The sequence below is a fragment of the Gracilinanus agilis genome, chromosome 2, assembly GCF_016433145.1.
Source record: "Gracilinanus agilis isolate LMUSP501 chromosome 2, AgileGrace, whole genome shotgun sequence".
Taxonomy (NCBI): Eukaryota; Metazoa; Chordata; class Mammalia; order Didelphimorphia; family Didelphidae; genus Gracilinanus; species Gracilinanus agilis.
This window is the reverse complement of record NC_058131.1, coordinates 294,849,919-294,875,231: the sequence shown is the minus strand read 5'-3', so window position 1 is coordinate 294,875,231 and position 25,313 is coordinate 294,849,919. Positions and strand designations below refer to the sequence as shown.

The 25,313-nt window shown below is 34.5% G+C and overlaps 1 protein-coding gene across 1 annotated transcript in view; it reads left to right on the top strand.

The window, feature by feature from the left end:
- The window catches only part of FTO (FTO alpha-ketoglutarate dependent dioxygenase), a gene marked incomplete at its 5' end in the record, with an annotated part of 387,795 nt that overhangs the window by 134,287 nt on the left and 228,195 nt on the right, over positions 1-25,313 (top strand). The window contains 2 exon segments of the mRNA XM_044659722.1: positions 13,044-13,187; positions 22,800-22,919. Of these exon segments, the coding sequence (XP_044515657.1) occupies positions 13,044-13,187; positions 22,800-22,919 (264 nt within the window).

Below are 25,313 nucleotides of genomic sequence, written 5' to 3'. Positions count from 1 at the left end.
ATTTTTGTGTATTAGTGGTTTGTTGCAGATAAATTATATATTTTATAGTTATTTTCAGTGTAATTTCTTATATTCTTGATCATTTTGGAAAGGCCTTTAAATTATCTTCATTATATGGAAGATTGATTTTTAGCTTTACATGTATACTAGATATCATTTTAAGGGAAAATCCATGTATTCTTATATTTTGAAATATAGTTTTTAAGATGAGTATGGTATTTTGTCTGAAGCTTTTTCTGCATCTATTGATATATAACCATGTGTTTTCTTGTTTATTAATATCACTAGATGCCATCTAATAATCTATTATTAAATGATGTTAATATTGAATGTAATAATGAACCAACCCAGTGTTCCTATTATAAATACTACCTGATCATTGTCTCTTTACTAATATTTTATTTAAAAGTTATATGTTGATATTCATTGGGTGTAATTCTTTTTCTTGATATTCTCTTCCTCATTCAGTAATCAAGTCATTTCTCCAGGATATATCTAATTCTTATTCCTGCCTTTGTGTTTTGCACTTCAGTAGTCTATCCTTGCATTACTACCACTCTAGATATAAGGGGGAAAGCTTGAAAATCTCTTATCTACCTTTCCTCCCACATCTTAGCTGGTGCACTCTTTCCTATCTCAATTCTATAGGTTTCTGTTTTATGCTATCCTCTATATTTTGGATTTTTTAAAGAGAGGTTGACATTTTTCCTCTTAAATGTTAATTAACATTACTCTTTTTCATATTTTCCCTATGATAACATCCTTTGGGTCTTCTAATCCACTTATATTTTCTTTGCTTTTTCACTGAAAGATCTTACATTTCAGTTTTTTTTCTTTTAGTAAAAGGATAAAGTTTTATTTAAAATGAAGAAAAACCTGATCAGGACAAGTATTTTTGAAAAGAAAAATAAGCAACAAAAATGCCCTTACAACCCAAATTAATTTCATTGTCCTGCTGTAGCCACATGAAAATAAACATCTCATTTCTTAATCTTTTATGACTTGCAGAAAGTAACTTTCTGCTATTTGTTCAGTTTGAAAATATAATACATTGCTGATCTAGGTGTACGAGAGGACAAATGATTCAAGCTTCCCTTTTATTGAACATTAACCTGTTTTCATTGGTTTTTAGCTTACTATTGAAGTTGTTTTGGGATGCCAGCTGTTGTGCTTTAGTCTTTGGAATATTACATTCCAGTTTTTCCTTTGGTTTCTTATAATCATAGAGTAATCCTATATTTTTGTGATTGTTTCTCCTTGAAATTTGGAGGATTTTTTCCTTGCTCACTGCATGATTTATTCTTTGATGTTTTCTGTCTAAAATTTGACTTCTTTGTTTCTTGGTAATTTAAATTTTGGTTTTCTTTGTGTATTTGTTCTATGGATTATTGAATCTGAACTCTGCCATCTGTTTCTAATTTTTCTCAATAATTTTTTGAGAAATTTCTGAAGAGTATGGTGTTCAGAGTTTTTTAAAAATGTCTTTCTGCAATATCTATAATTCATAGAGTATCTTTTTGCATTCTATTTCAGGTTAAGAATCCTCTCTCCCCATTGTTTTTCATTTTGTCCATGCATCTTCTCCGAGTAAATTATACGTTTTCTTTTGAACACTGGGTCATTGAATTAATTTGGTTTTTATTATTGATCATCTAGTTTCTTCCACTGATTTACTTTTTAATCAGTAACTAATGGTTTTGATAATTATTGCTTTATTGTATGATATGAGCTCTGGAAATGCTGTATTTATTTCCTACTTTTTTCATTATTTCCTTTAAGATGCTAGACTTTTTATTCCTCTAAATAAAATTTGTTTTGTCTACAATTTGTTTACAAATTACAGCTTTATAACTTGATTAGTATAGCATTAACTAAAAAATTTAGTTTTAATTATATTGGCATGGCTTAATTTTGAGAAATTACTTTCCTTTGATTAGTTAAGTCAGTCTTTATTTCTTCATAAAGTACTGAGTTGGGCAGGTCTTGGTAAATTGGTTCTCAAATATTTTTGGTATCATAATTATTTTAGTGACCTTTCAATTTCTGTCACTTGTATTTTATTATGAGCATATAAAAATAATTATGATTTTTGTATGTTTTTTTAATTCCACTACATTACTGAAGTTATCAATTTTTTTCATTTTGATTCTTAGCTAATTCTTTGGGGCATTCTAAGTAAACCATTATTTTAACTGTAAATAAGTATAATTTTCTTTTACCTTTGCCAGTGTTTATGCTTTTAGTCTCTTATTGCTATGACTAGCATTTGTAGAATCATGTCAAAAAATAATATGGAAAAGAGAGCATCTATGATTTATTCTTGCTTTTATTAGAAGAGCTTATACTATTTCCTTATTGAAAACAATACTACCTTTTGTTTGTTTGTTTGTTTGTTTATTTTAAACCCTTAACTTCTGTGTATTAGTTCCTTGGTGGAAGATTGGTAAGGGTAGGCAATGGGGGTCAAGTGACTTGCCCAGGGTCACACAGCTGGGAGGTGTCTGAGGCCGGATTTGAACCTAGGACCTCCTGTTTCTAGGCCTGGCTCTCATTCCACTGAGCTACCCAGCTGCCCCTCCATTTTTTTTTGTACTTTTGAGTTTCTTTTTTTTTTAATTTATTTGTTTATTTAGAATATTTTTCCATGGCTACATTATTCATGATTTTTCCCACCCCTCTTCCCTCCCCACTCCCTGAGTTGACAAGCAATCCCACTGGCTTATGCATATATCTTTGTTCAAAACCTTTTCCCATATTATTCATATTTGTAATAGAGTGATCTTTTAAAACCCCAAACCCCTAATCATATTCCCATTGAACCACATGATTGATCATATATATTTCTTCTGTTTCTACTCCCACAGTTCTTTCTCTGGATGTGGATAGTGTTCTTTCTTATAAGTTCCTTTGAATTGTCCTAGATCATTGCATTGCTGCTAGAAGAAAAGTCTGTTACATTCAATTGTGCCACAATTTATCAGTCTCTGTGTACAATGTTGTCCTGGTTCTGCTCCTTTCACTCTGCATCAATTCCTGGAGGTCTTTCCAGTTCACATGGAATTCCTTCAATTCATCATTCCTTTCAGCACAATAGTATTCCATCACCATCAGATACCACAATTTGTTCGGCCATTCCCATACATGTATAGATTAGTATACCTATCAGATCTGTGGGAAGCAAGCAAGAGATAGAGAACATTACAAAATATAAAATTAATGATCTGGATTCCATCAAATTAAAAGGGTTTTGTACAAACAAAATCAATGCAGCCAAAATTAGAAGGAAAGCAACAAACTTAGGGAAATTTTTTTATGACAAAATTGTCTGACAAAGGTTTAATTTCCCAAATATATAAGGAACTAAGTAAAATTTGCAAAAAATCAAGCTATTCCCCAATTAGCAAATGGTCAAGGGATATGAATAGGCAGTTTTCAGATGAAGAAATCAAAACTATCAATAATCACATGAAAAAATGTTCTAAATCCCTCCTGATTAGAGAAATGCAAATAAAAACAACACTGAGGTACCACCTCACACCTAGCGTATTGGCCAATATGGCAGCAAAGGAAGGTGATATATGTTGGAGGGGATGTGGCAAAATAGGGACACTAATACATTACTGATGAAGTTGTAAATTAATCCAACCATCCTGAAGGGCAATTTGGAATTATGCACAAAGTGCTTTAAAAGAATGGCTGCCCTTTGATCCAGCCATACCACTTCTGAGTTTGTACTCCAAAGACATAATTTGGAAAAATACTTGTACAAAAATATTTATAGCCACGCTCTTTGTGGTGGCAAAAATTTGAAAAATGAGGGAGTGTTCATTGATTGGGGAATGACTGAACAAATCATGGTATCTTTCTCCATTTTTGATGATAATTTATACAGCACTGCATTAATTGCTTTTTTGCCATTTGTTAGAGTTCAATTCTAAATTATCTGGATCATACTTTTTTTTCCTGTAGTTCCTTAGTTCATTTTAATTATCTGAGATTGATTAACATCCTATTTCATGTTCTGTTTTTTATATTTTTGTTGGAAATAATCTATTTCTTTTAAATATTTAATTTAGCTATATTTGCTATAATTGCATCTACTGGGATTTTAAAACATTTTTATTTCTTATTTGTTGTGAATTTTCTTATGTAGGTAATTTGATTTCCATTTGAAAAAAAATCAAGTTAGCACAAGTATTAATTTTCTGTTTTGCCAAAGAATTAGTTTTTATTTTTTAGTTGAGGTTTGCTTATTTTTTTGATTTCTTAACATTTAAAGATTTAATAGCTACTTTTTAAAATGATAATATATATTTTCAGAGATATAATTTTCTTCTGAATTCTACCTTAGGTGCATCCCAGAAATTTTTGGTATTTTGTTTCAATGTTGTTATTCTTTTTCACATCATTATTGTGTTTATGATTTGTTTTTTGACCTTATTTTTCAGGGTATCATTTTTCAGTCTCTATCTAGGCTTGTGTCTTTTGTTCTCTTCATAATAATCAGGAATTACCATTATTATTAACTATTGGGCCACAAAATATTATTTAATATTACTGCTTTAGAAATTTGTGTATAATTTCTCTGTGCCCTGATCAGTTTATTTTTGTAAAACTATTATACCATGCTGAGAAATATGTACATTTTAGTATTCCTATTCAGAAGATATCATAAATCAGCATTAAATTCCCCAAAAGTTTGTTTAGTTATATATATATATTTTGTTTAGCTTTCTGTTAGATTTATTCACCTCTGAGAAGATGAACAGTAAAGTTTCTACAATTATTGCGGTACTACTGATTGTGCCTTTTTAAGAGTCAGTTAACTTTTCCTTTAATGAATTCAGATTATATATTTCATATAAAACTGTTCAGTTTTTGCCGGAAGCCATCGAGGCTGTGAGGTTAGCAGGGCTACTCACAAGCTCTGACAATCCAGCACAGCAGGTTGTCAGGAGGATGGAAATTCCACACTCAGTTTACCCCATGTGATTCTTTTTACAGTGACATTCACTTGCATTGAAATTATTGCAATCAATATCCTTATCCAGCTCAAAGGAGACACAGAAAAACAATACAGGTTCATGGCAAGAACAATCACAGCCAAAGACTACCCACTATCCAAAAATAAACCCCTGTACAACCCCCTAGAGTATAGAAATTTCCCCTAGAATCAGCCCAGCAGAAAACCAGCAGTTAGTGAGTTAATGCAAGTTTCTAAAGTTCCCAGCAAGAAAGTACCTGGCCTGAGTTTGTTCCCAAACTCCTACAGACCATAGAAACAGTGAAACACAAGGAAATTAAGGCAATGACAAACTAGCACAGAATCACCCTACCAGAACTGTATTCTTAGTGATCCTATAACAGAAAGAACACCATGGGAACAAAACTTGGACCAGACTGATATTATTGTATCTTATTGGATGAAATCAACTACCATAACTATCTCCTTGATTGATGATGGGAATGAATAGTATAATGTAACTATATACATAATATAATTAGTTAAAATATAATTAACTATTATGCTTAGCTAGGAACTGATGTACTTGTACCTTACGCATGGCTGAAAAGAATAAGTTCAAACTAAGCCAGCCCATAATGAATAATTTTTGACAAGCTTGCTTCTCTGTTTAACCACAGTAAGATATTTGGTAAATGTCAATCTTGTGATGTTTCAAAAGTTAATATGTGATTTTGAATGTATGGGAAGAAAAAAAAACCTGTATGAGATCATAAAGAAAAGAGGGTATAAAAATTAAAATCAGCAGATGGCACTTCAGATCAGCCACTGCAAACCTACTGGGTCTCTGGCTCTTCTCACTCCATTTTCCCTCAATTGTCCCTCCCCCAAGGGGAACTGGACTGCTGGTAACCCCCCAGCAAGTTTTCATGGTGGTTCATTGATTGTGGCACCTTAATGTAGTTTCCCTCTTTATGTTTCTTGAAATTGTAAATTTTTATTTTTTCTTTGCCTTAATGACATGATTATGACTCCTGTTTTTTCAGAAAAACCTAATGCACAATAACTTTTTTTTTTATTTTAGCCTCCCATTTTCATACTGCATGTGTCGTTATTTTTTTAATGTGCTTCTTGTATGCTACAGATTGTTAGATTTTATTTTCTTGCTCATTCTGGAACTTTCACTTTTATTGTTTACTCCATGTACATTTAAGATGATAATTATTAGGGCTGTGTTTTCCTGTATTTCTAATGTATTATTTTTAAAAATTAATAATTATAATCATTTTTAATCTTCCTCTTTTAAGTTAGTATATTTTTCCTTGCTCTTTATTTTGCTTAAGTTGTTTTGATGTTGTCTGTTCTCAGAGACTCTCCCAATTACCCATCCACTTACCTACCCCCCTCAAATTCCTTGAATTTATTTAATTTGTTAATTTCTATTCATTTATTTGTCTACTTATTTCTCCCTCTTCTTTTGTCCTTTTTCTCTCTCCAATTTAGCATATAGTTTAAAATCTTTTCTCTATTCCACAACTATAATCTCTCATTTTATGTAACATTACATAATTGAACTTTTTACTCAGATGTTTTACTTAATTTTTTCCTTTATTTCTCTTCCCTTATTATCTATTCTGAATTTCCTTTTCTAATTAATGGACTATAGCTTTTGTTGTTCTTTCTATGTTTTCTTTGTTTCCCTCATCAAAGTAATTTTTGAAATTGAATGAAAATTGAACTCTTTCTTCTGTTCTATTTCTGTTCTTGTACTTGTAAGTACATTCTCTGTAGTTTTTGCTGTGTCTTGCTCTTAGAACTATTAATTCACGAAAAGAGCAATGCTGAATAGAAGCAAGGTCTTATGGTAGAAGACTACTTGTTTGTAGTCCTTTAGACTAATACAACCTTTTGTCCTCAGTATGATTTTGTTCTACTCCTTTGGCCATATTATTCTATTTTTGTGTCTATATTCTACCCTATCATTCTGAGAGCTTGCTGCCTTTGGAGACTTATTTATGTCATGGGGAACAATACTGAAGATTTTTTTCCCAAAATTATGTCTTTATGTGTAAATTCAAAGCAAATTAACTTCATTATAATGCAACTGTCTCTTATCTCAAATATACACTCACCATCTACTCTATTATAAGACTATTCTTTAATAATCACTTTTAGTTTCTCATTCTTGGGTAAGACTTTCTGTTCTTCACACTTTACAGTCCATTCTGTTTGGTTTTGTCCTATATTTTTATAATTCTTTCTCCCACTGTTTTATTAATAAAATGAAATTACCGACTCTTTTTTGCTTATCTTTGGATTTGGCAAGTGTATAACTCCAGCTTCCTCTGCTTTTTATCTTTCCTCGACTTTTTCCAATGTTGTTATCTTCCCTATTCACCCTATAAGCCAGTCGTTTATAGAGAAGGGGATGTCACAGGGATTTAGATCATTGAACATTAATTCAGCTCTTGTTCATTCCTTTCCCCTGATTTTTAAAGTTTTTTTTATATATTTGGTCCGTTAGACTTTTTTTTTTTGTGGCTTGATGTTTAACTTTCAATTTAGCTTAATTTTTGAGAGAAAAAATGGTCCAGAAATATAGAAGAATTAAATTGTTTTCTCAAGTTTACTTAATTATCTTAGTGTTTGTTTGTCATGATTGGAGTGTTTGCCAATCAAAAAATCTCATCCTGAGATGGAGAGAGGAAAATACTTTGGAAGGCCTTAAATGCTTTTCTTTTAAGATCCATCTCTTTTTTATTGAGTATTAGAATTAGCTTTTCAGGATATGCTATTTTGCATTCCGGTCTGAACTTGCATTTTGGAATATTCTATTCCAGTCATTCTTCTATTGTTCTTTATATGTATATATATGCATATATATATTCTTCTATATGTATATATATATATTATTTAATATATATTCTTGTCACAAGACAAGATAATATGCATATTATCTTGTGACAAGATAAATTCTTGGTTATTTGGATTGGTGTTCATTCATATTTGGAAGTCTTTCTCCTGTGTTCTTAAAAAATTTTATGTTATTAAAAATTTGAAATTTAAGCACCATATGTAGTTTCAAGGATGGAACTTTCTTCCCCTTTGTCCTCTCCACTCTTGCTCCCACTCTGGTGCATGGATTTGATTAACAAGTCTTTGTTATCTGTATTGGAATATTTTGACCAGTTTTTTTGTATTTCTTGAAATATGATATTTAAATTTTAAAACATTTGTTATATTCCAAATGGAGATTTGTAGTCCTAAAGTTCTCTTTTTTTATATCCTGTCTTAAAGATCTTTTTTTTTTTGCTCTTGTAGAATTCATAGGTTTTTAACCTCTCGTTTTATTTTTCTCAGTTACATGTAAAAATTTTCTCTCCATCTCTCCTTTTTCCCCTTTCTTGGGAAGATAAGCAATTTGATATGGATTATACATGTAAAGCCATGTAAAACATAATTCCATGCATGATGTGTTGTAAAATAGAACACAACCCCCCCCAAAAAAAAGACAAGAAAAATAAAGTATAGAAAGTATACTTTGATCTGGATTCAGATTCCACCAGTCCTTTATCTAGAGGTAGGTGGGAGTTTTTATCATGTACGTTCTTTGGAACTGTATAAGATCATTATATTGCTCAGAATAGCTATGTCATTTACACAGTTAATAATTGTACAATATTGCTATTACTGTGTACAATACTTCCTTTCTGCTCAGTTCATAAATCGTCTCAGATTTTTAATGAAATGATCCTCATTGTTTCTTATGGCACAGTAAAATTCTGTCACAAATACTACAACTTGTTTAGCTATTCCCCAGTTGATGGATATACTCACATTTTCTAATTCTTCATCACCACAAAAAGAGCCACTTTAGCTCCTCTTCCTTTTTCTTTGCTCTATTGAATGCAGACCTAGTAACAGTTTTACTGGGTCAAGGGTTATACATGTTTTCATAGACCTCTAGGTCTAGTTCCAAATGGCTATCTAGAATGATTGGACAATTTTAGCAACAGTGCACTGGTGTCCTAGTTTTTTCATGTCCTCTCCCACATTTGTCATTTTCCTTTTCTGTCATATTCATATGTTTTTCTTTTTTCTTTCTTTCTTTTTTTTAAAATAAAACTCTTACCTTTCATCTTGGGGTCAATACTGTGTATTGGCTCCAAGGCAGAAGAGTGGTAAGGGTAGGCAATGGGGGTCAAGTGACTTGCCCAGGGTCACACAGCTGGGAAGTGTCTGAGGCCAGATTTGAACCTAGGACCTCCTGTCTCTAGGCCTGGTTCTCAATCCACTGAGCTACCCAGCTGCTCCCATATGTTTTTCTTAATATCGCTACCTTTGACTTTCTTCTCTTTCTTTTTTCCTATTTCTGTTTTTTTTTTTGAGTTCCAGATCTGTCATTTTCTCTTTTAGAACCTTTATTGTTTGGAAATAATCTTTATTGTGTCTTCTAAGTTCTGTAATTTCTTGCTTTTTTAAAAAAAAATTTAAGATCTTTGAATTCTGACCTTAAATTATTATTTTTCTTAATCATTGTTGAATTTTTTGTTTTAGTTTATTGATCTCTGGGTATTTCATAGAATTCTTATTTTAATCAGGAATTTTGACTTATTTTCCTTTATAGTGTGCATATTTATTTTGTTCTGGTCTTTCTTTGACATTTTATTCAAATTTCTTGTCTTTATTGAACATTTCTATTCATTTGTCTGCTTCTGAGATGGGTTTTTAATCAGACCTTATCCTTTGGCCTTTTGGTATTTCAGCTCTACCCTTGTATATACCTTAGTCATTTATGTCAGATTTCCATTCTTCTCACTCTTTGGCTCTTTACATCCCCTATCTCTCCCCAAGCCTAAGTATTCTTAACCTCCTTGGATTTAATGTATTAAGGCCTGGCCAGAGTAGATTTCCAATCCCCTTTCCCTTAGTCTTAGAAGTTCTTTTTTGTCTGCTTAGCTCTGTACTGTCTTTGTCTTTCATCTCTGTCTTCACTAGTTATTGTCTATTTACCTGGCTTTTGTGGGCAGAATCAGCGTCTTCTATATGTTGTAAGGTGAAGGAAGTTCAAGCTGAATCACTCTTATGGGGAGTAGTACCAAGCAAAGACCACCAAACCCATGTCCTAATGTAGAAAAACTGCTACATTTCTTGTGCTGACTCTATTTAGCAAATGAAGTTTGGGGGGGGGGATGGAAATATTGGATAGCTCCAAATAATAAGTTATTTGATGTTTTAACATCATAGCAAGTATGCTCCGGCCCTTTCTCCCAAAGCACTGCAGGCTACATATGCCCCTCTGAGTTCTGGACTGCCCTGAGGATTTAGGAGGTATCTCTTCTCCACTGCTTTTCACTCAATTATGTCTCTTCTCTACTGCTTTTAATTTGATCCCCTGCTGTTAGCCCTCATTTCTATTTAAATACTTTACATCTATTAACTTTTACAAAGGGATATTTACTTTGAAAATATAGCAAAATCAAAGTTCAGCTATTCCCCCCTTTCCCCTGCCTCATTCCTGAGCATCTTGAGGATACCCTCTTAGCTCAGTTCCTACATAGTTAGCTCACCCATGTTTGTGTCCACATGCAACATCCTGCTGTATAAAGTTTTATGACTAGAACTTTTGGGCAGGGACACCAGTGCCAAATTGGCCAGCTACAAAGCTCAGTCTGAGAAGTCCAAAAGCTCAGTTTTCTGACCTTTCAAAACTTACAAGATGGCAAGCTCCATTCCCTTCACATAGAATGGAAAAGAACAAATTTCACAGATTAAAAACTGGGCCAAGTGACTATAGTGGAAAGAAGACCATACTCTTTCCCTATTATAGTATTAATTCCTATTAGGCATAGTGACTGAATGAGTCCAAAAACACATAGAACATCTGAAAGGAATAAACTTAAACTGGAAAGCCTATTGGATGCTTCCACATGATCCAAGGGCCTCCACTTCTCTTACTAGTTGATGATGAGGACCACTTTGCAGAATGTCTACACCTGCTCCAGTATCTCCCAAGGTACTTCATCATGCCTCTTCTAGAAATAGGTCTCTGGACTGTCTACATGGAGAGGTATCTTACAGACTCTCTAAGTATAAATCAAACCCCATGATTTTTTAATGAAAAATATTTTGTTTTGTTTTTTACTCCGATGTGGTTTTTTGCATTCTTTTTTGTGAATCCATCTTTACTCTGTATCTGGCACCTAATTCCTTTTTCTGAGGTTTCTGGGTAAATTTTGGAGGAAAACAGCTATTCCATCCTCTTGCTGATTCTTTGAGTTCCCTTTTTCTTTTAAGTCCTGCAGATTAGGCCAACAAGTTTTCAGGTAAATTTTTTGCTCTTTACCAGAAGTCCTTTTTCTCTCATCTAAACTCATCATTCCTTAAGTTAACATATATTACAGAAAGCTATTGCTCCTTCAGGATCACTGGGCCTTTGTAGTCTGGCTTGCTTCTGAAAGTTCCTATTAGAATGTAGCAGAGTCTGTCTACTTTTCTATTTTTATCCCTAGGGCTCAACATAGTGGCTAGAATATAGTAAGTATGTAATAAAATAGTTTTGTTTCCATTCATTCACTCACTGTCTTTTCTTGTTCCTAATGGCATAGGAAAATTGTCTAGTTTTCTTTTCTGCTCCTTTGCTGATTAGCTTGTATTGCAAACTCTAGATTCTTAGCCTCTTGCAACTTCATTTCTTCTTTGGTCTATTTAGTTTTAGAAAGGTCTATATGGATGGAGTCTGACTGATTATTGATTACTCCATACCTCTTGAAAGTAATTACTCTCAGTTAGTAGGAATCAGTCAATCAAAACTAAGGAAGTCCAGAAGACTTCTGAGTTGGGAGAGATGAGGAAAGTTCAGGTTGCTGGTCATTCTCCTAAGAAGCTTGTATGAACCAGGGTGAGATTTCCAGAATATGGCAGTAGAGAGAAAGAAATATAGACATCCAGAGCTGATGCGCAAAGTATAAGGTATAGTCTCTGTCCTCACTGAACTTACAATCTCATTTAGGAGATAAGATGTATATTGATTAAAAAAAGATTTCCCTAAATGTATTAAAGTGCCACATGATTGATAAGTTAATAAATGAATGTTGGACCCAGGAGGAGAAAGGGATCACTTTGACTTGGGAGTCAGAGAAGGCTTTATTAAGAAGGTATAACTTAAGTCTTGAAAAATGGGTGTGACTCAAAAGGTAAAGAAGAGTGAAGAAGGCACTCAAATTGATGAGGAAGGCTTGAAGCAGAGGACAAGTTTGTCTGGGGAGTGGGGCGGAGGAGCAGCAAGGTATGTGTAGATGAATAGATATGTTGTTGAGGTAGATTCTGGCCAGATTGTGTTAGCTTTGAATGCCAAGGTAAATGTAAATTTCATCCTATAGCTAGGGTTAAATAATTGAAAAGGAGTGACATGATGTTAAATAATATTTTTAGTTAAATTAATCTAGCAATTTGTAGGAAAGCAATGGAATTTATTAGGGAGAGAGGAAAAAAGAAGAAAAGCAGAGAGGCCTTTTGGGAATTTTTTTATAGTAGCCTGGATGTGATATGATTATGTGAATTGATGGTAGAGGAAATAGAAGGCAAACATGGATGAAAAGAAAAAAAAATTCTTACCACACTGAACTCTTCCAGACTTCCCCACCATGTCATGAAACCTCTTCATCCTGGAAGATCACTTCAGCCCAAAAAGTCACACCTTGGAAGTACTTTCCCAATGGCTCTTCCCTCCAATTGGATGATTCCTTTCAGAACCTCTATCTCAGGAGGGTGTCAAGGCCAGCCATCTCTTTGTTTCTCAAGCAGTGGTGCTTCACTCCTCCATCACGCTCCCACACTGGATATCTCCTCTCTCCTTTTCAAATTCTTTTTACTTGTTGTCTTTCCTACTAGAATATAGGCTCCTTGAGGGGAGGGGATGTCTTTCCTTTTGCTTATATTTGTATTCCCAGTTTTAGCACCATGCCTGGTACAGAGTAAGCACTTTATAACTGAATGAATGAAAGAAAGTATAATGAACAGGAGTTGGTCAGACCTGGGTCTCAGTCCTGATCTTTGCTTCATATTTTTTCTCTTGCAGTGCTCAGTAGGGACTCTGGATTATATTTTTAAGCAATGTCACTTGGCACTTAAGAATGTAAAAGATGACATGGAGCCCAGAACTGTGCATTTGAGATCCATGGAGTCATCAGTTATCAAGCAGGGGGAAGAAATTCATAACGAGGTAAGGACAGTAGAAGAGAAATTATTCATGCAGGTTATCTGGGAAGAGTTCATCAGCTTCAGTTCTCAGGTACATTTCTTATTTCTATTTCTGGATTTTAGAAGACTGTACTATTGGTTCTCAGCCCTAAATCTCCCAAGTAAAGGTAATCTTGATCCCCAGACAAATGGCAATTTACTCTTATTTCTGAAAATTAAATCCAAGGTTCAATTCAATAAGTATTTATCAAATTTAATTATGTTACCCTTTCTCCTCACATTTACTCAAACTGTATTGATTCCCTTCAGGATCAAATACAAATTATTCTGTTTGTTATTTAATATCCCTGATAACTTTTCCCCTTCTGATCTGTCCAGTCTTCTTATTTCTTACACTTCCTATGTACTCAACTATCCAATGACACTGGACTCTTTGCTATTCCTAGAACAGGGGGAGAACAAATACAAAAAATGAAATAGCTCTTGCCCTCAGAAAAGACTTAATTTTTATTGAGTACATACAACCTTCACTTAAGTAATTATATACAAATAAAAAATGATAAAAGAGAGAACATGAATAAATAGAATTATTACCTCTGAACTGTCCTTTGAAGGAAGTTTGGATTTCTTTTGAGTCAGAAGTAAGGAAGGAGTACTTTCTAGTCAGTCATTTAGCTTTTATTGAACACCTATTAATGCCAAAAACTGTGCTAAGTTCTTGGGATACAAAAATAAGAGGCAAGAGAAAGTCCTTGATTAGAAGGATCTCACAGTCTGATAGAAAATTGTGGACATAAAGGGTTCAGCAGCTTCGCTGATTTGAGCCTTTACTAGGATTAGGATTCCCATTAGGGGAGCACCAACAAGGACTCCTTTCCGGAGTTTAGAACTGGAGTAGTCAAGAAATCTTTCAGGAATCATGGGATTTGGAAGTTCTAGTAGCCTGGCCATTTTCCTGTCTATATTGTGTAGATCTGACTCCTGTGATATTGGTTTATTTCCCTACCTTTCCCATTCACTACACTTCCCTCCTCCCCCCCCCCCAAAAGAAAACCAAAACTCAACTTGAGGGGCCAAGCTAATAGTAGATGCTATTCTAGCCTCTGTTCCTCCCATATCTTTCTCTGACTTCTTGTCATGTTTTATCATCATCACACGAGAAAAAAGCTGTATACATAGACTGTTTATTCAACAGCCAGAATATTGTCATTTGAACCCATCTGCTTCAGAATGTGTCTGGCAGTTTTTTTTTTGTTTTTTTTTTTTTTTTACATTGTGCATTCGGGGAGTGATCCAGAAATTTTAGCTGAGTGAGGCAAGCCAGCAACCTAAGGCTGAATGGAGACCTTGAAGCTGTGTTTTGTGTGTCCCAACCTCCCTTTTCATGATGCCTCCATCTTTGATTTTTCAAGGTCATTTCCTTATTTGAGAGATTAATTCCACATGTCAAGGCATATTTTCAAATATTGTTCCCTTACCACACAAGTAGACCCGAGTTTCAGTGTTTGCCCACTTGTACAAGCTTAGTTCTCTGCTCTATGCTTTGCTGTTCAATGAAATTCTTAATGTATATAATAGTTATCCACTTCTCTTTTTTTTCCATCTTTAAAGGCCAGATAGATGCCTTTGATTTGTAAATTATATAATAAAACTTTGCTGTTTTAAGTAACAAAAAACTGAGGAGTGCTTTTTTCCCCTATGGCTTTATATGGCTTCAATGCAGTTAGAAGTTTATAAAGTTCTTATTGAATGTAAAATACTGTGCAAAATACCAGGTAAGATATACTGTTTAGATGAAATGATCCCTATATCCATGAAACTTAGCATCATTCTGTGGAAGGCCCCACGGACCCTGGTGTCACATCTCAACTCTGAGGTCAATTTGTTCATGTGAAAAAGATGAAAGAATTTAGAACTTCAGGAACTCAAAAGATGTTAGAACTTAGAAGATCTTCAAGAGCCCTTTTAACCTTAATCTGTTGTTTTTTGTGGGGGTAGCTAGGTAGAGCAGTGGATAGAGTGCTGGGCTCATCTTCCTGGGTACAAATCTGTCCTTAGACACTTATTAGCTGTGTGACCCTGGGTGAGTCATTTAAATCTGTTTCCCTCAATTCCTCATCTTTAAAATGAGCTGGAAAAGGAAATGGCAAGCCACTCCATCTTGGCCAAGAAAGCCCCAAATGGGTTAATGAAGAGTTGGGCATGACTGAAGTAAATGAATGACCACAAAATTATTTTATCCCCTTTGGAGCTACTGAAGTGGGTCATATATCAAATTGAAACAAAAATAATGTATCGCTTTTCTTATAAAATGTAAGCTTCTTTTTTTTATTTTAAATTTAATTTTGAAAATTTTCCCATAGTTACATATTTCATGTTCTTTCCCTCTTCCCCAAACCACACCACTCCCCTGTAGCCAACTCACAATTCCACTGAGTTTTACATGTATCATTGATTAAGACCTAATTCCATATTATTGATAGTTGGACTAGAGTTATCGTTTAGTGTCTACCTCCACAATAATATCCCCGTCAGCCCATATGTTCAAGCAGTTGTTTTTCTTCTGTGTTTCCACTCCTGTAGTTCTTCCTCTGAATGTGGGTAGCGTTCTTTTCCATAAATCCCTCAGAATTGTCCTGGGTCATTGCATTGCTGCTAGTACAGAAGTCCATTGCATTCGATTTTACCACCGTGTATCAGTCTCTGTGTACAATGTTCTTCTGGCTCTGCTCCTTTCACTCTGCATCAATTCCTGAAGGTCTTTCCAATTTACATGGAATTCTTCCATTTCATTATTCCTTTGAGCACAATAGTATTCCATCACCAACAGATACCACAATTTGTTTAGCCATTCCCCAATAGAAGGACATTCCCTCATTTTCCAATTTTTTGCCACCACAAAGAGCGCAGCTATAAATATAAAATGTAAACTTCTTGAGGATAACAGCTTTTTCAGTTTTAGCTTTATATCTTCATTGTTTTGCATGATGTCCTACCCATAAGACTAGCTAGTTTGTTGAGCAGGGGTGTAGGTATCATATACCACTATCTAAAATAGACAATATATGTCAAGTGTATTAGAAAAGTGCTAAAGGAAGTAAAAAAATAGGTCCAAGGTGGGAAAATCCTGGTGCTTAGGGGAGGTTAAGGAAGGCTTTCTGGATGAGGTGGGGTTTAAGTAGGAGTTTTAATAGATGGCTTAGGAATTCAGGACTCTAAGAAAGAGAAGGATAATCCTTAAGGGACAGGATTCTGGCAGAGTGAAACCGTGGAGACCAGAAGACACAGGGCTTACTTGGGAATAAAAGAATAGGCTATTTTGGCTACAGGTTCAAACATATGATAGGGAGAATAAAGTGATAAGGCTGCTAAGACAAAGTGGAGTTGGAAGGAGGGGAGCCTTCATTCCCAAGTAGTAGTTTTTGATGTTCACTGGTAGATAACAGAAACATTTTTGAAGGGAAGAATGACATAACTGGATCAGAGCATAAGGAAGATTAATTTTGCAACAGCATGGAAAGAGGGGAGAATGAAGTCATAAAGACTTCTTAGGGGGCTTTATTGCAGCAATCCAAGTGGGTGGTAATGAGACCCTATACTAGAATATTAACAGTAGTAGTAGAAAAGAGATCTTCAAGGTCAGAGAAGGAGTTGACTGGATATGGTAACTGCTTGGATATGCATGAGAGATAAAGAAGAGATTAATCAAAACTAAAGCTTTAAACATAGGATAATATAAATCATGCCACTGATGGAAATAGTGTAGCTAGAAAGAATAGGTTTAAAGAGGAAAATAATAGGCTTTGTTTGGACCATTTTGTGTTTGAGGTAGTGGTGCAACATCCCCTTGGATATGGTATCTAGGCAGCTGGTACATCTGTCTGAATCTTAGAAGAGAGGTTAGGCCCAGAATGAAATTACCAAGGGAAAAACTGGTGAGAAGAGTGCTGAGACTCAGAGCAGTAATAGAAAACCTAGATGAAACATCACCTTTAAGAATTGGAAAGAAGATGAGTTAGTTAAAAAGGCTGCATGCCTAGGAGGAGGGGGTGTCAAATCAACGGTGTCAAGTGTTATGGGAGATTGTAAAGAGGATTAAGACTCTAAGTGGGCCTTTGGATTCTGGCTGAACTGCAAGGGATAAATCTGAGCATCTTTTAAGTTCCTAAGATGTTCCTGAAGGAAGTTTGCTTGCCTGACAAACTAAAAGCTCCTCTACTTTCTAAAATCAGACCCCTTCTCTGATCTGTAATGAAGTGAAAGTTGGTCTCTTTTGCTTTATGGGTCTTTTTTTTAAAGAGAAAGTCTGCCTATCTATATAATTTTTCCTTAATAAAATATTATACTTTTTATTTGTCTCTTTTTATTATTGTCTACTTCTCTTTGTTAGTTTGTTTGGTTTTCGCGCTGGGTAGTGAGAGTAGGTTGGGTTTGCCATATTGAATAGCATATTCTTCTTCTTGATCCCTAAGAATAAAATTGAAAAGGCAAAGCCATTTAGAGAAGAATAGGCTACATTTTTCTGTATGAATGATCTGGGTGATTTTCAAACTCCTTTACACTTTGAGGAGAGTCATTGGGGACTCAAATTTTTTTTTAATCAAGGCTGTTGTATAGCTCACAGTAGCTATGATCAAATCTTTGGTCTATAGTCACTAGATTTTATTTTCCTCCTGTTTTTCTTCATTAAAAAAACTATTACCTTCTTCTCTAGTCTTTTGTGTTAGCAGAGTTTTCATTCATCAAACTCTTAGCTATAGAGTAAGAAACTCAAGTTCATTTAGAAGGAAATTTGTATATTTGTTTCCTGGATCACAACTATGAAGAGAAGCATTGTTCACAGCCACTGCCAGGGTGATGTGCATTTTGAGTGCTTAGAGAAAAATGAAAGCATGGCAGGAGGCTAGTGGGTACAAAAGAAAGGCAATATAGATCACCTCCATGGGCAGCATTTAATAATCAGTGCTTTTTAATAATTGACTGAGATGCTTCAGTACATAAAATGTCAAATGGTGCTTGGTGGCCTTTGCTACCCAGTATTGACTGGTATTCTGAAAACAGGCTTTTAATCATGATGTAAAGAACACTAACAATAGGTTGATGTTGGACATAAAATATACAGTCCTTTTTCCCCTTTGCATTCCTTTTGACTTCCTTGGCCTTTAGAACTTATGCCAGCTGGGTGAATGCATGATTATAGCCCACTGAATTCAGTCCTCTTTATCCATGAAGAAGATTTTCCTCTGTAGTAATTTCTGTTATATAGCAGGGTCAGATACTAGAGATAGTAGAGTAATAAGAAACAACATGCTATGGAGAGGAAAGTGCTGTATTTGGAGTCAGTGAATTAAAATTGAAGCTTGATTGTGCCATTACCTGTCATTGTGGGCAGGTTTTCTTCCATCTGTATAACAAGGGAGGTTGAATTAAATGACACACACACACACACACACATATATATATGGCCCCCCCTTTACAGGACAAAATCTTTGATCCAATGACTTTAATTTTACATACCATAGATGAATTACCAATTTGTCATTAAATAAGATAAAATAAAACACAGCATTTAAATAATATACCACTATTTTATCTCTCTTTGATGATTCAGAAGACTTCAGGATCTCAAAATATTTATAGGCCATAATCATGAAATTATCACTGTACTGTAGATATTTTTAAAGCTCAATAATTGGGGCTTTATGTCTAATCACATGTATAAAATTATAAATCAATAAGGTTCTATTGAAAGCTATGCTTTTGCAGTATTGCTCCCTGTGATCAGCCTCTTAGGGCATTCCTTTACTCTGAGTTCTGTTTTTTTCTCCCCTTTTGGTCTCAGTTCAACTGTTGATAGCTTTTCCTGCATCTCTACTTCATTAGTTACAGGAATTCCTGAAGAAAGTAACCCCTGGAGAAGAGATGGGACCATGGCCTTGTCATAGTTAGAGATTTCTCAGTCAACATTGCTGGACTTAGTGTTTTGAGTTTTGAATAGCAATATTTCACTTCCATGCATGCCCAGTATACCCTGTCTCACTGTGTATTTGTGCAGCTTTGGTTGCTGGTTTTTTTTTTTCCCCAAAGGGTGTGCTACTTCTATTTTGTACCCTCCATTCCTTGACCCTGATACTTAGAATGTCTTATCCTCATTCACACTTTAGGACTCAGCCCAGGTAGCTGGGGATACATTTTATTCCTCTAAATTAATTTCAGTAAAAGAGTTAGCTGCTTTTCTTGGCCTGGGTAGGACTTGATTGAAGTCCTGGAAGAAATCCAACATGGTTTCGTCTCCATTTCATTGAGATGAAAAAGCAAGACAATGAAGATAAATAAAATGAACAGTAAATGGGTTTGATGCCAATAAAGATTTTACCTCCTGGGGAAGAACTAACCTCATGGATCAAGCTCCACTGGGAGCTTGACAAAGAAACTTGATGGTCAGGTTATGGAAAGGGCCATGAGTTCTTCCTCCATTTTTTTTCTCATCTTTATAATGAAGCCAAAGCCAACTCAAACAAATAAACATTCCCCACCCCCACTAAAGGTTAGCCTTTTGTTGTAGAAGAAGAGACCTTGGTCAGTAAGAATAGGTAGGGCGCTTTCTCACCTAAAAGTACCTTCATCCTGACCTGGCTTTAATTTACCCAGATATAAAATTGGTAAATGGTCATGTGCTACAACAGTTCACTGCTTGTCATAATCTGTTTGGTTTTCTGGAATATCATAGCTACCAAGACTGCTGTGTTTTGTCCTTTTCAGTAGAAATCGCCAGACTTAAGACCTAACTTTTTTTAACTCTTGGTGCTCTGCTTACAGACAATTATTGTAGCATGAACAAATCTCTTGTGAAATTCATTAGAAAGCTTCTTTTTCTTGTGATAAATACTTAGCTGAACTTGTATTCTCTTAATTGAACTTCACTTGTAGTCCCCTTTGAAAATACTTAGTTTACTTCTGTTAACTACTATCTTTTTAATACCACAGATAAGGTCAAGCAACTGTTGTCTTAATATTGTTCACATTCCTTTTTTTTTGTTTAAACAGCTTTCAGTGAAATCAGTTCTGCATATCAAACAAACATTTAGTTAATGTAAACTAAAACCTTTTCAGACTTTTGTAGTTGTACTGTTTATACTTAGTGTTCTTAAGTTAGGTATTTAAGTCATTTTCACCATCATTACACCTTCACAAGTTGCCTTTGTTTGCCTCAGGAAAATTCAATATGGATAAGCAAAAAAAAAAATTCTTTGTGGGAACAGATGATGATTATATCATGTTGACCCTGTGTATGGAACATAACTACCATAGCAAAGCTAAACAGTAAGGCCTACACATTTCTTCAAAGGACATAGAAAAAAAATTAGAGTGCATATAGTTACTGCATAGAGGGTAAAATGCCAAGTATATTTCTTAACTACAGGTAAATAAGGAAAGACTTGACAATAGATAGGAAAATATTTGTTGACTCACACAAAGATTCCTTCAGTCTCTGTCTTTGTCAATAGTTATTTAAGAAATAAAACACATTTTCAGCATTTTTGCACAATCTTGGAACATATTGCTATTTTTGTTGATTAAATGGGAAGATGACTAGTTGCCAGGTTTACTTAGTAAGTAAGGTATATCATGTATCTCTATCCAATTTTATGTGTGCATATGCATATGCATGTGCGTGTGTGTGTGTCTATATGCATATGTGCCCTATTGCTTCATAATGTGCTTTATTGGATTCAAGATCTTCCTCTTTTATCTTGTAAGATTATGGTGAATCGTGAGATAGCCCCAGCATATTATTGATCTTCATTGTGCATTACTTTTTTTTTTCTTAGATGTCTCAAGACTTTTTTTGATATGATATATAAATCTCTTTCATGTATACATAAAAGACAGCATGGTATGGTGGCTAGAGAGCCAGACTTGAGTAAAGAATATCAGGGTTCAAGTTCTGCCCTTGACTCCTACTTGCTATTTGACCCTTGGACAACTTACTTCATCCCTAAGTCCTAAGCAACTCTCTAAGAGTAGAGTTCTTAACCTTTTTTTTTTTTAAAGTAACTTTTTAGTTATATCTGACTCTTTTTTATTCCATTTCGGGTTTTCTTGGCAAAGACACTGGAGTGGTTTTCCATTTCCTTCTCCAGTTCATTTTCCAAATGAGAAACTGAAGCAAGTAGGATTAAGTGACTTACCTAGGGTCACACAACTAGTAAGTGTCTCAGGCTAGATTTGAACTGAGAAAAATGAGTCTTCCTGACTTCAGGCCTGGCACTCTATCTACTATGCCATATAACTTGCCCCTTCTTAATGTTTTTTTTTTTTTTTTTTATCATGAATCTCTTGGGTAGTCTGATAAATTGCAGAGACTTCTTCTTGGAATGCTCATTAAATGCATAAAATGAAATGCCTGGGATTGCAAAGGAAACCATTGATACTGAAATAATTATCACAACATTTTTTACAAATTTTATGGACAAATATTTTAAAAAATATTTCAGGTTAATAACCACTACTCCAAGTTACAGAACAGAAAAGTAAAAGGAAGATCCTCACTTGGTGTTTCCTATGGCATTGAAATCTTGGGTACTCTTCTCAGATCTTTATCTATATAAAGTGAATATATATGCTATATGATCTGTAGATATTAGACATAAACCTATAATTCAATCAATGTAGCACTTTCCCAGTATAGAAAATCCCTCAGCTGATAAAGATGAACACTTTTTTTAAAATTTATAGTCCTTATTGAGTTGCTGAGGAAGTTGAAAGAATAAGAAATTTGCCAGTGGAAACACAACTAATGTGTCAGAAGGAGAATTCAAACCCAAGTCTTTCCAACTCCAAAACTGGCTCTCTAGCCACTGCAGTGTCCTACTGGTTCATAACTATTATATTGGTTCTAGGTCTTCCTCTTTTAACTTGTAAGATTATGGCAAATCATGAGATAGTCCCAGCATATTACTGATCTTCAAGGTTCATTTCTTCCTTTTTCTTTAATGCCTCAAGACTTTTCATGATATGATATCTATCCCCCTTTAATAATTAATGAGTGAAGCAGATTTTAATGCCCTTCTCCATTTTCTCCATTTTAGATACTTTTAAAAATCTGACACCTTTAAGGATATATCTATGTGTGTTATGTGCAAGTTTAGCAGTTTTTAATAAGGTTTTTTTTTTTCAAACCCTTACCTTCCGTCTTGGAGTCAATACTGTGTATTGGCTCCAAGGCAAAAGAGTGGTAAGGGTAGGCAATGGGGGTCAAGTGACTTGCCCAGGGTCACACAGTTTAATAAGGTTTTTAAATAAAGGTGCTAACAAATCCAGTCCTTCTATTTGATTGTATCCCTTCTATAATTCAGTTCCTTGTTTCTAGCCTTCAGCCTTCAAGTAACACCCATGGAGCCCAAGCTCAGTGGGAGAGGGTCTCCCAGCTTCTGACTTAAGGAATATTATTTTCCCAGTTTCAAAAAATGAACTTGAGGCTTCAAATGAAATTAGAAATTATTTGCTAATTTACTTTCTTATTCCCAGTAAATATTACTGTATGTGACATGAATTATTAAGACATTAAGTTTCTATGTTCCAAGACAGTTGATCATAGTAATTTTCTTTTATTACCATTATCTACCAACAGGTAGAATTTGAATGGCTGAGGCAATTTTGGTTTCATGGCCATCGCTACAAGAAGTGTACAGATTGGTGGCAACTACCCATGTCTGAACTGGAAGGACTGTGGAAAAAAATGGAATGTGTGGTAAGTAATTTAGTACTGAGGACCATATTTCCAGAGATGGGTTTTACAACGAAAAATGTATCCATATGTTGATTTCTCCATAGACTCTGCCCATGATAAATAACTCTTCCAGTGAATTCTTAGCCAATTCATAGGAGCATCTAAGGTTCTGAGGGTACCACTTGGCAATGAAAACCTATTGAATTTGATTAGTTTAAAGATTAAAATAAACTCAGAAAAAGCAATGACAGGATAAAGCATAGCACTACATAGTATTTATTATTTAAGTACTCTGGGAACTATTAACCTTTAATTCCCACTTTGCAAATAAAGAAATAGAGTCAGGCATTGAGCCAAAGCCCAGAGGGAGTCAATGTCAAAGACAGGAACAAAATTCCAAGATCTCTGTTTTCTTCCTTCAAAATCAGACCATTGAACTTTGTCAGTTTCCTCTCTCTCTCTCTCTCTCCCCCCCACCTCACTTTTCCTCCTTTTTTTTCTTTTAATAATACAGAGGATGACATTTTCCCACAAGTAAATTAATGCATGGGTTGTTGTAACAATGAGCCTGAGGCGATGGCAGTTGCAGCTAAACCTCCCCACTGTTTTGAAAGTTCACACCTGAATACAGGCTATTGCAGATTAGTGGGATTTCGGTGAAGATATCTTCCTATCCTGATACAGTGTGGGCACCTATTTCTGACATTCTCCATTTAAGCTGCCATGCCAATTTCGGGATCCTAACTTAATTCCTATCTATGATGGGTGTGTCAGACCTCAGGACTGGAAAATAAAGATATATAAAGTTGGATTAGGAAAGAAAGAAAGAAAGAAAGAAAGGAAGAAAGAAAGAAGGAAAGAAGGAAAGAAAGAAAGAAAGAAAGGAAGGAAGGAAGGAAGGAAGGAAGAAGGAAGGAAGGAAGGAAGGAAGGAAGGAAGGAAGAAAGAAAGAANAAAGAAAGAAAGAAAGAAAGAAAGAAAGAAAGAAAGAAAGAAAGAAAGAAAGAAAGAAAGAAAGAAAGAAAGAAAGAAAGAAAGAAAGAAAGAAAGAAAGAAAAGAAAAGAAACTTTACTGTGTTGTTGTTATGGTTGTTGATTTTCAACTAACAAGAGTGGGGGTGGGATTTGTCCTAAATTTTAAGAATTGCATATTTGATATCTTTAGGAATTACAAACATATTTTATAAATTTCTCTCCAAAGGACTTATGATTCAGTAGCAAGTATATAATAGAGGAGAGTGCTTTATTATTTTGTAGACTTTCAGTAAAAAGAACCTAAAGGAACAGCCAATTTGGGAATCCTCCAGGGCTAGTTTTTCTATGGTTGGTGTGGCATTACTATGTGCTCAAATGGAAACAGAGGCCTCTGTGTCTCTTCTTTCAGCATGACTCAGGATAATATTTATCAGTAGGGACTTACTGTTTGGGACAAGACAAGTTTGAGAAGCTGCTTCTAATTTAAGTTTAACCTTGAAAAGATGTTTTATGCCTCTAAGCATTTTAATCACACAATTAATTTGAACTATCACAGGAAATTAAGTAGAATGGTAATTAGATATGTCCTTTCTTTTGTATTTGCTATTATACAATATCTAAGAACCTGAGGTGGAGATGGGGAGTAGGAATAAAGGAGAGGAGATATTAAAGGATTGGATAAGGAGGAGACTAGTTAGTTAAGGCCCTATTTTATTCTTCCATAATCTGTCCTTTTTTTCCTTCAATTTTAAGCAGTAGGGGGCAGTGTTTAGCTATGATTTTAAGGCAACAGGATTCTAGACTTTGAGGAAAATGCATAGAAATGTACCATTAACTGTCAAGAATTATCCCTGTTGCTTCAAGTTAGCTGTAATCTCTAAGATTCCATAACACAGGAAATCAGTTGTGGGTTAACAAATTCAACAGCAATTTAACATAAAAAGTGCAGTGTTTGGAGCACATTTGGATTCTATAGAATTAGGTTAATCAAAAAAGTATTTCTAAATGTACTCCCTTGGCGTCTAGGCAGTATATTTCTCGATATTATAATAATTTTCAATGAATAATTATACTTTTTCTGGTATTGTAAAATAGCATATGTGGGGGATCTCCTCTAATGTGTTTTCAAAAACATCATTGATTTTTCTTTTGGAGGTCAAACCAAAAATCTTGAACAGGTAATGAATAGCATTCACTTTTGCTTATGAGTTAAATTGAGATTTGGAATTAGTTTCATAAATAGAAGAGCCTTAAATTAAGCAGAAATTTTTGACTTTCAGCATTCCTACAGTTATAGTGTGTTGGAAGGCAAAGGGAGAAAGAAGGTAGGGCAGAGGAAGAAAGGAAAATGAGTTCTTAAATAGCTTTTCTCTATTAATAGTAATTATTTCACATGTTATAACTAGTCATATAATTCAAAAAACTTATCAACTGTCTAAA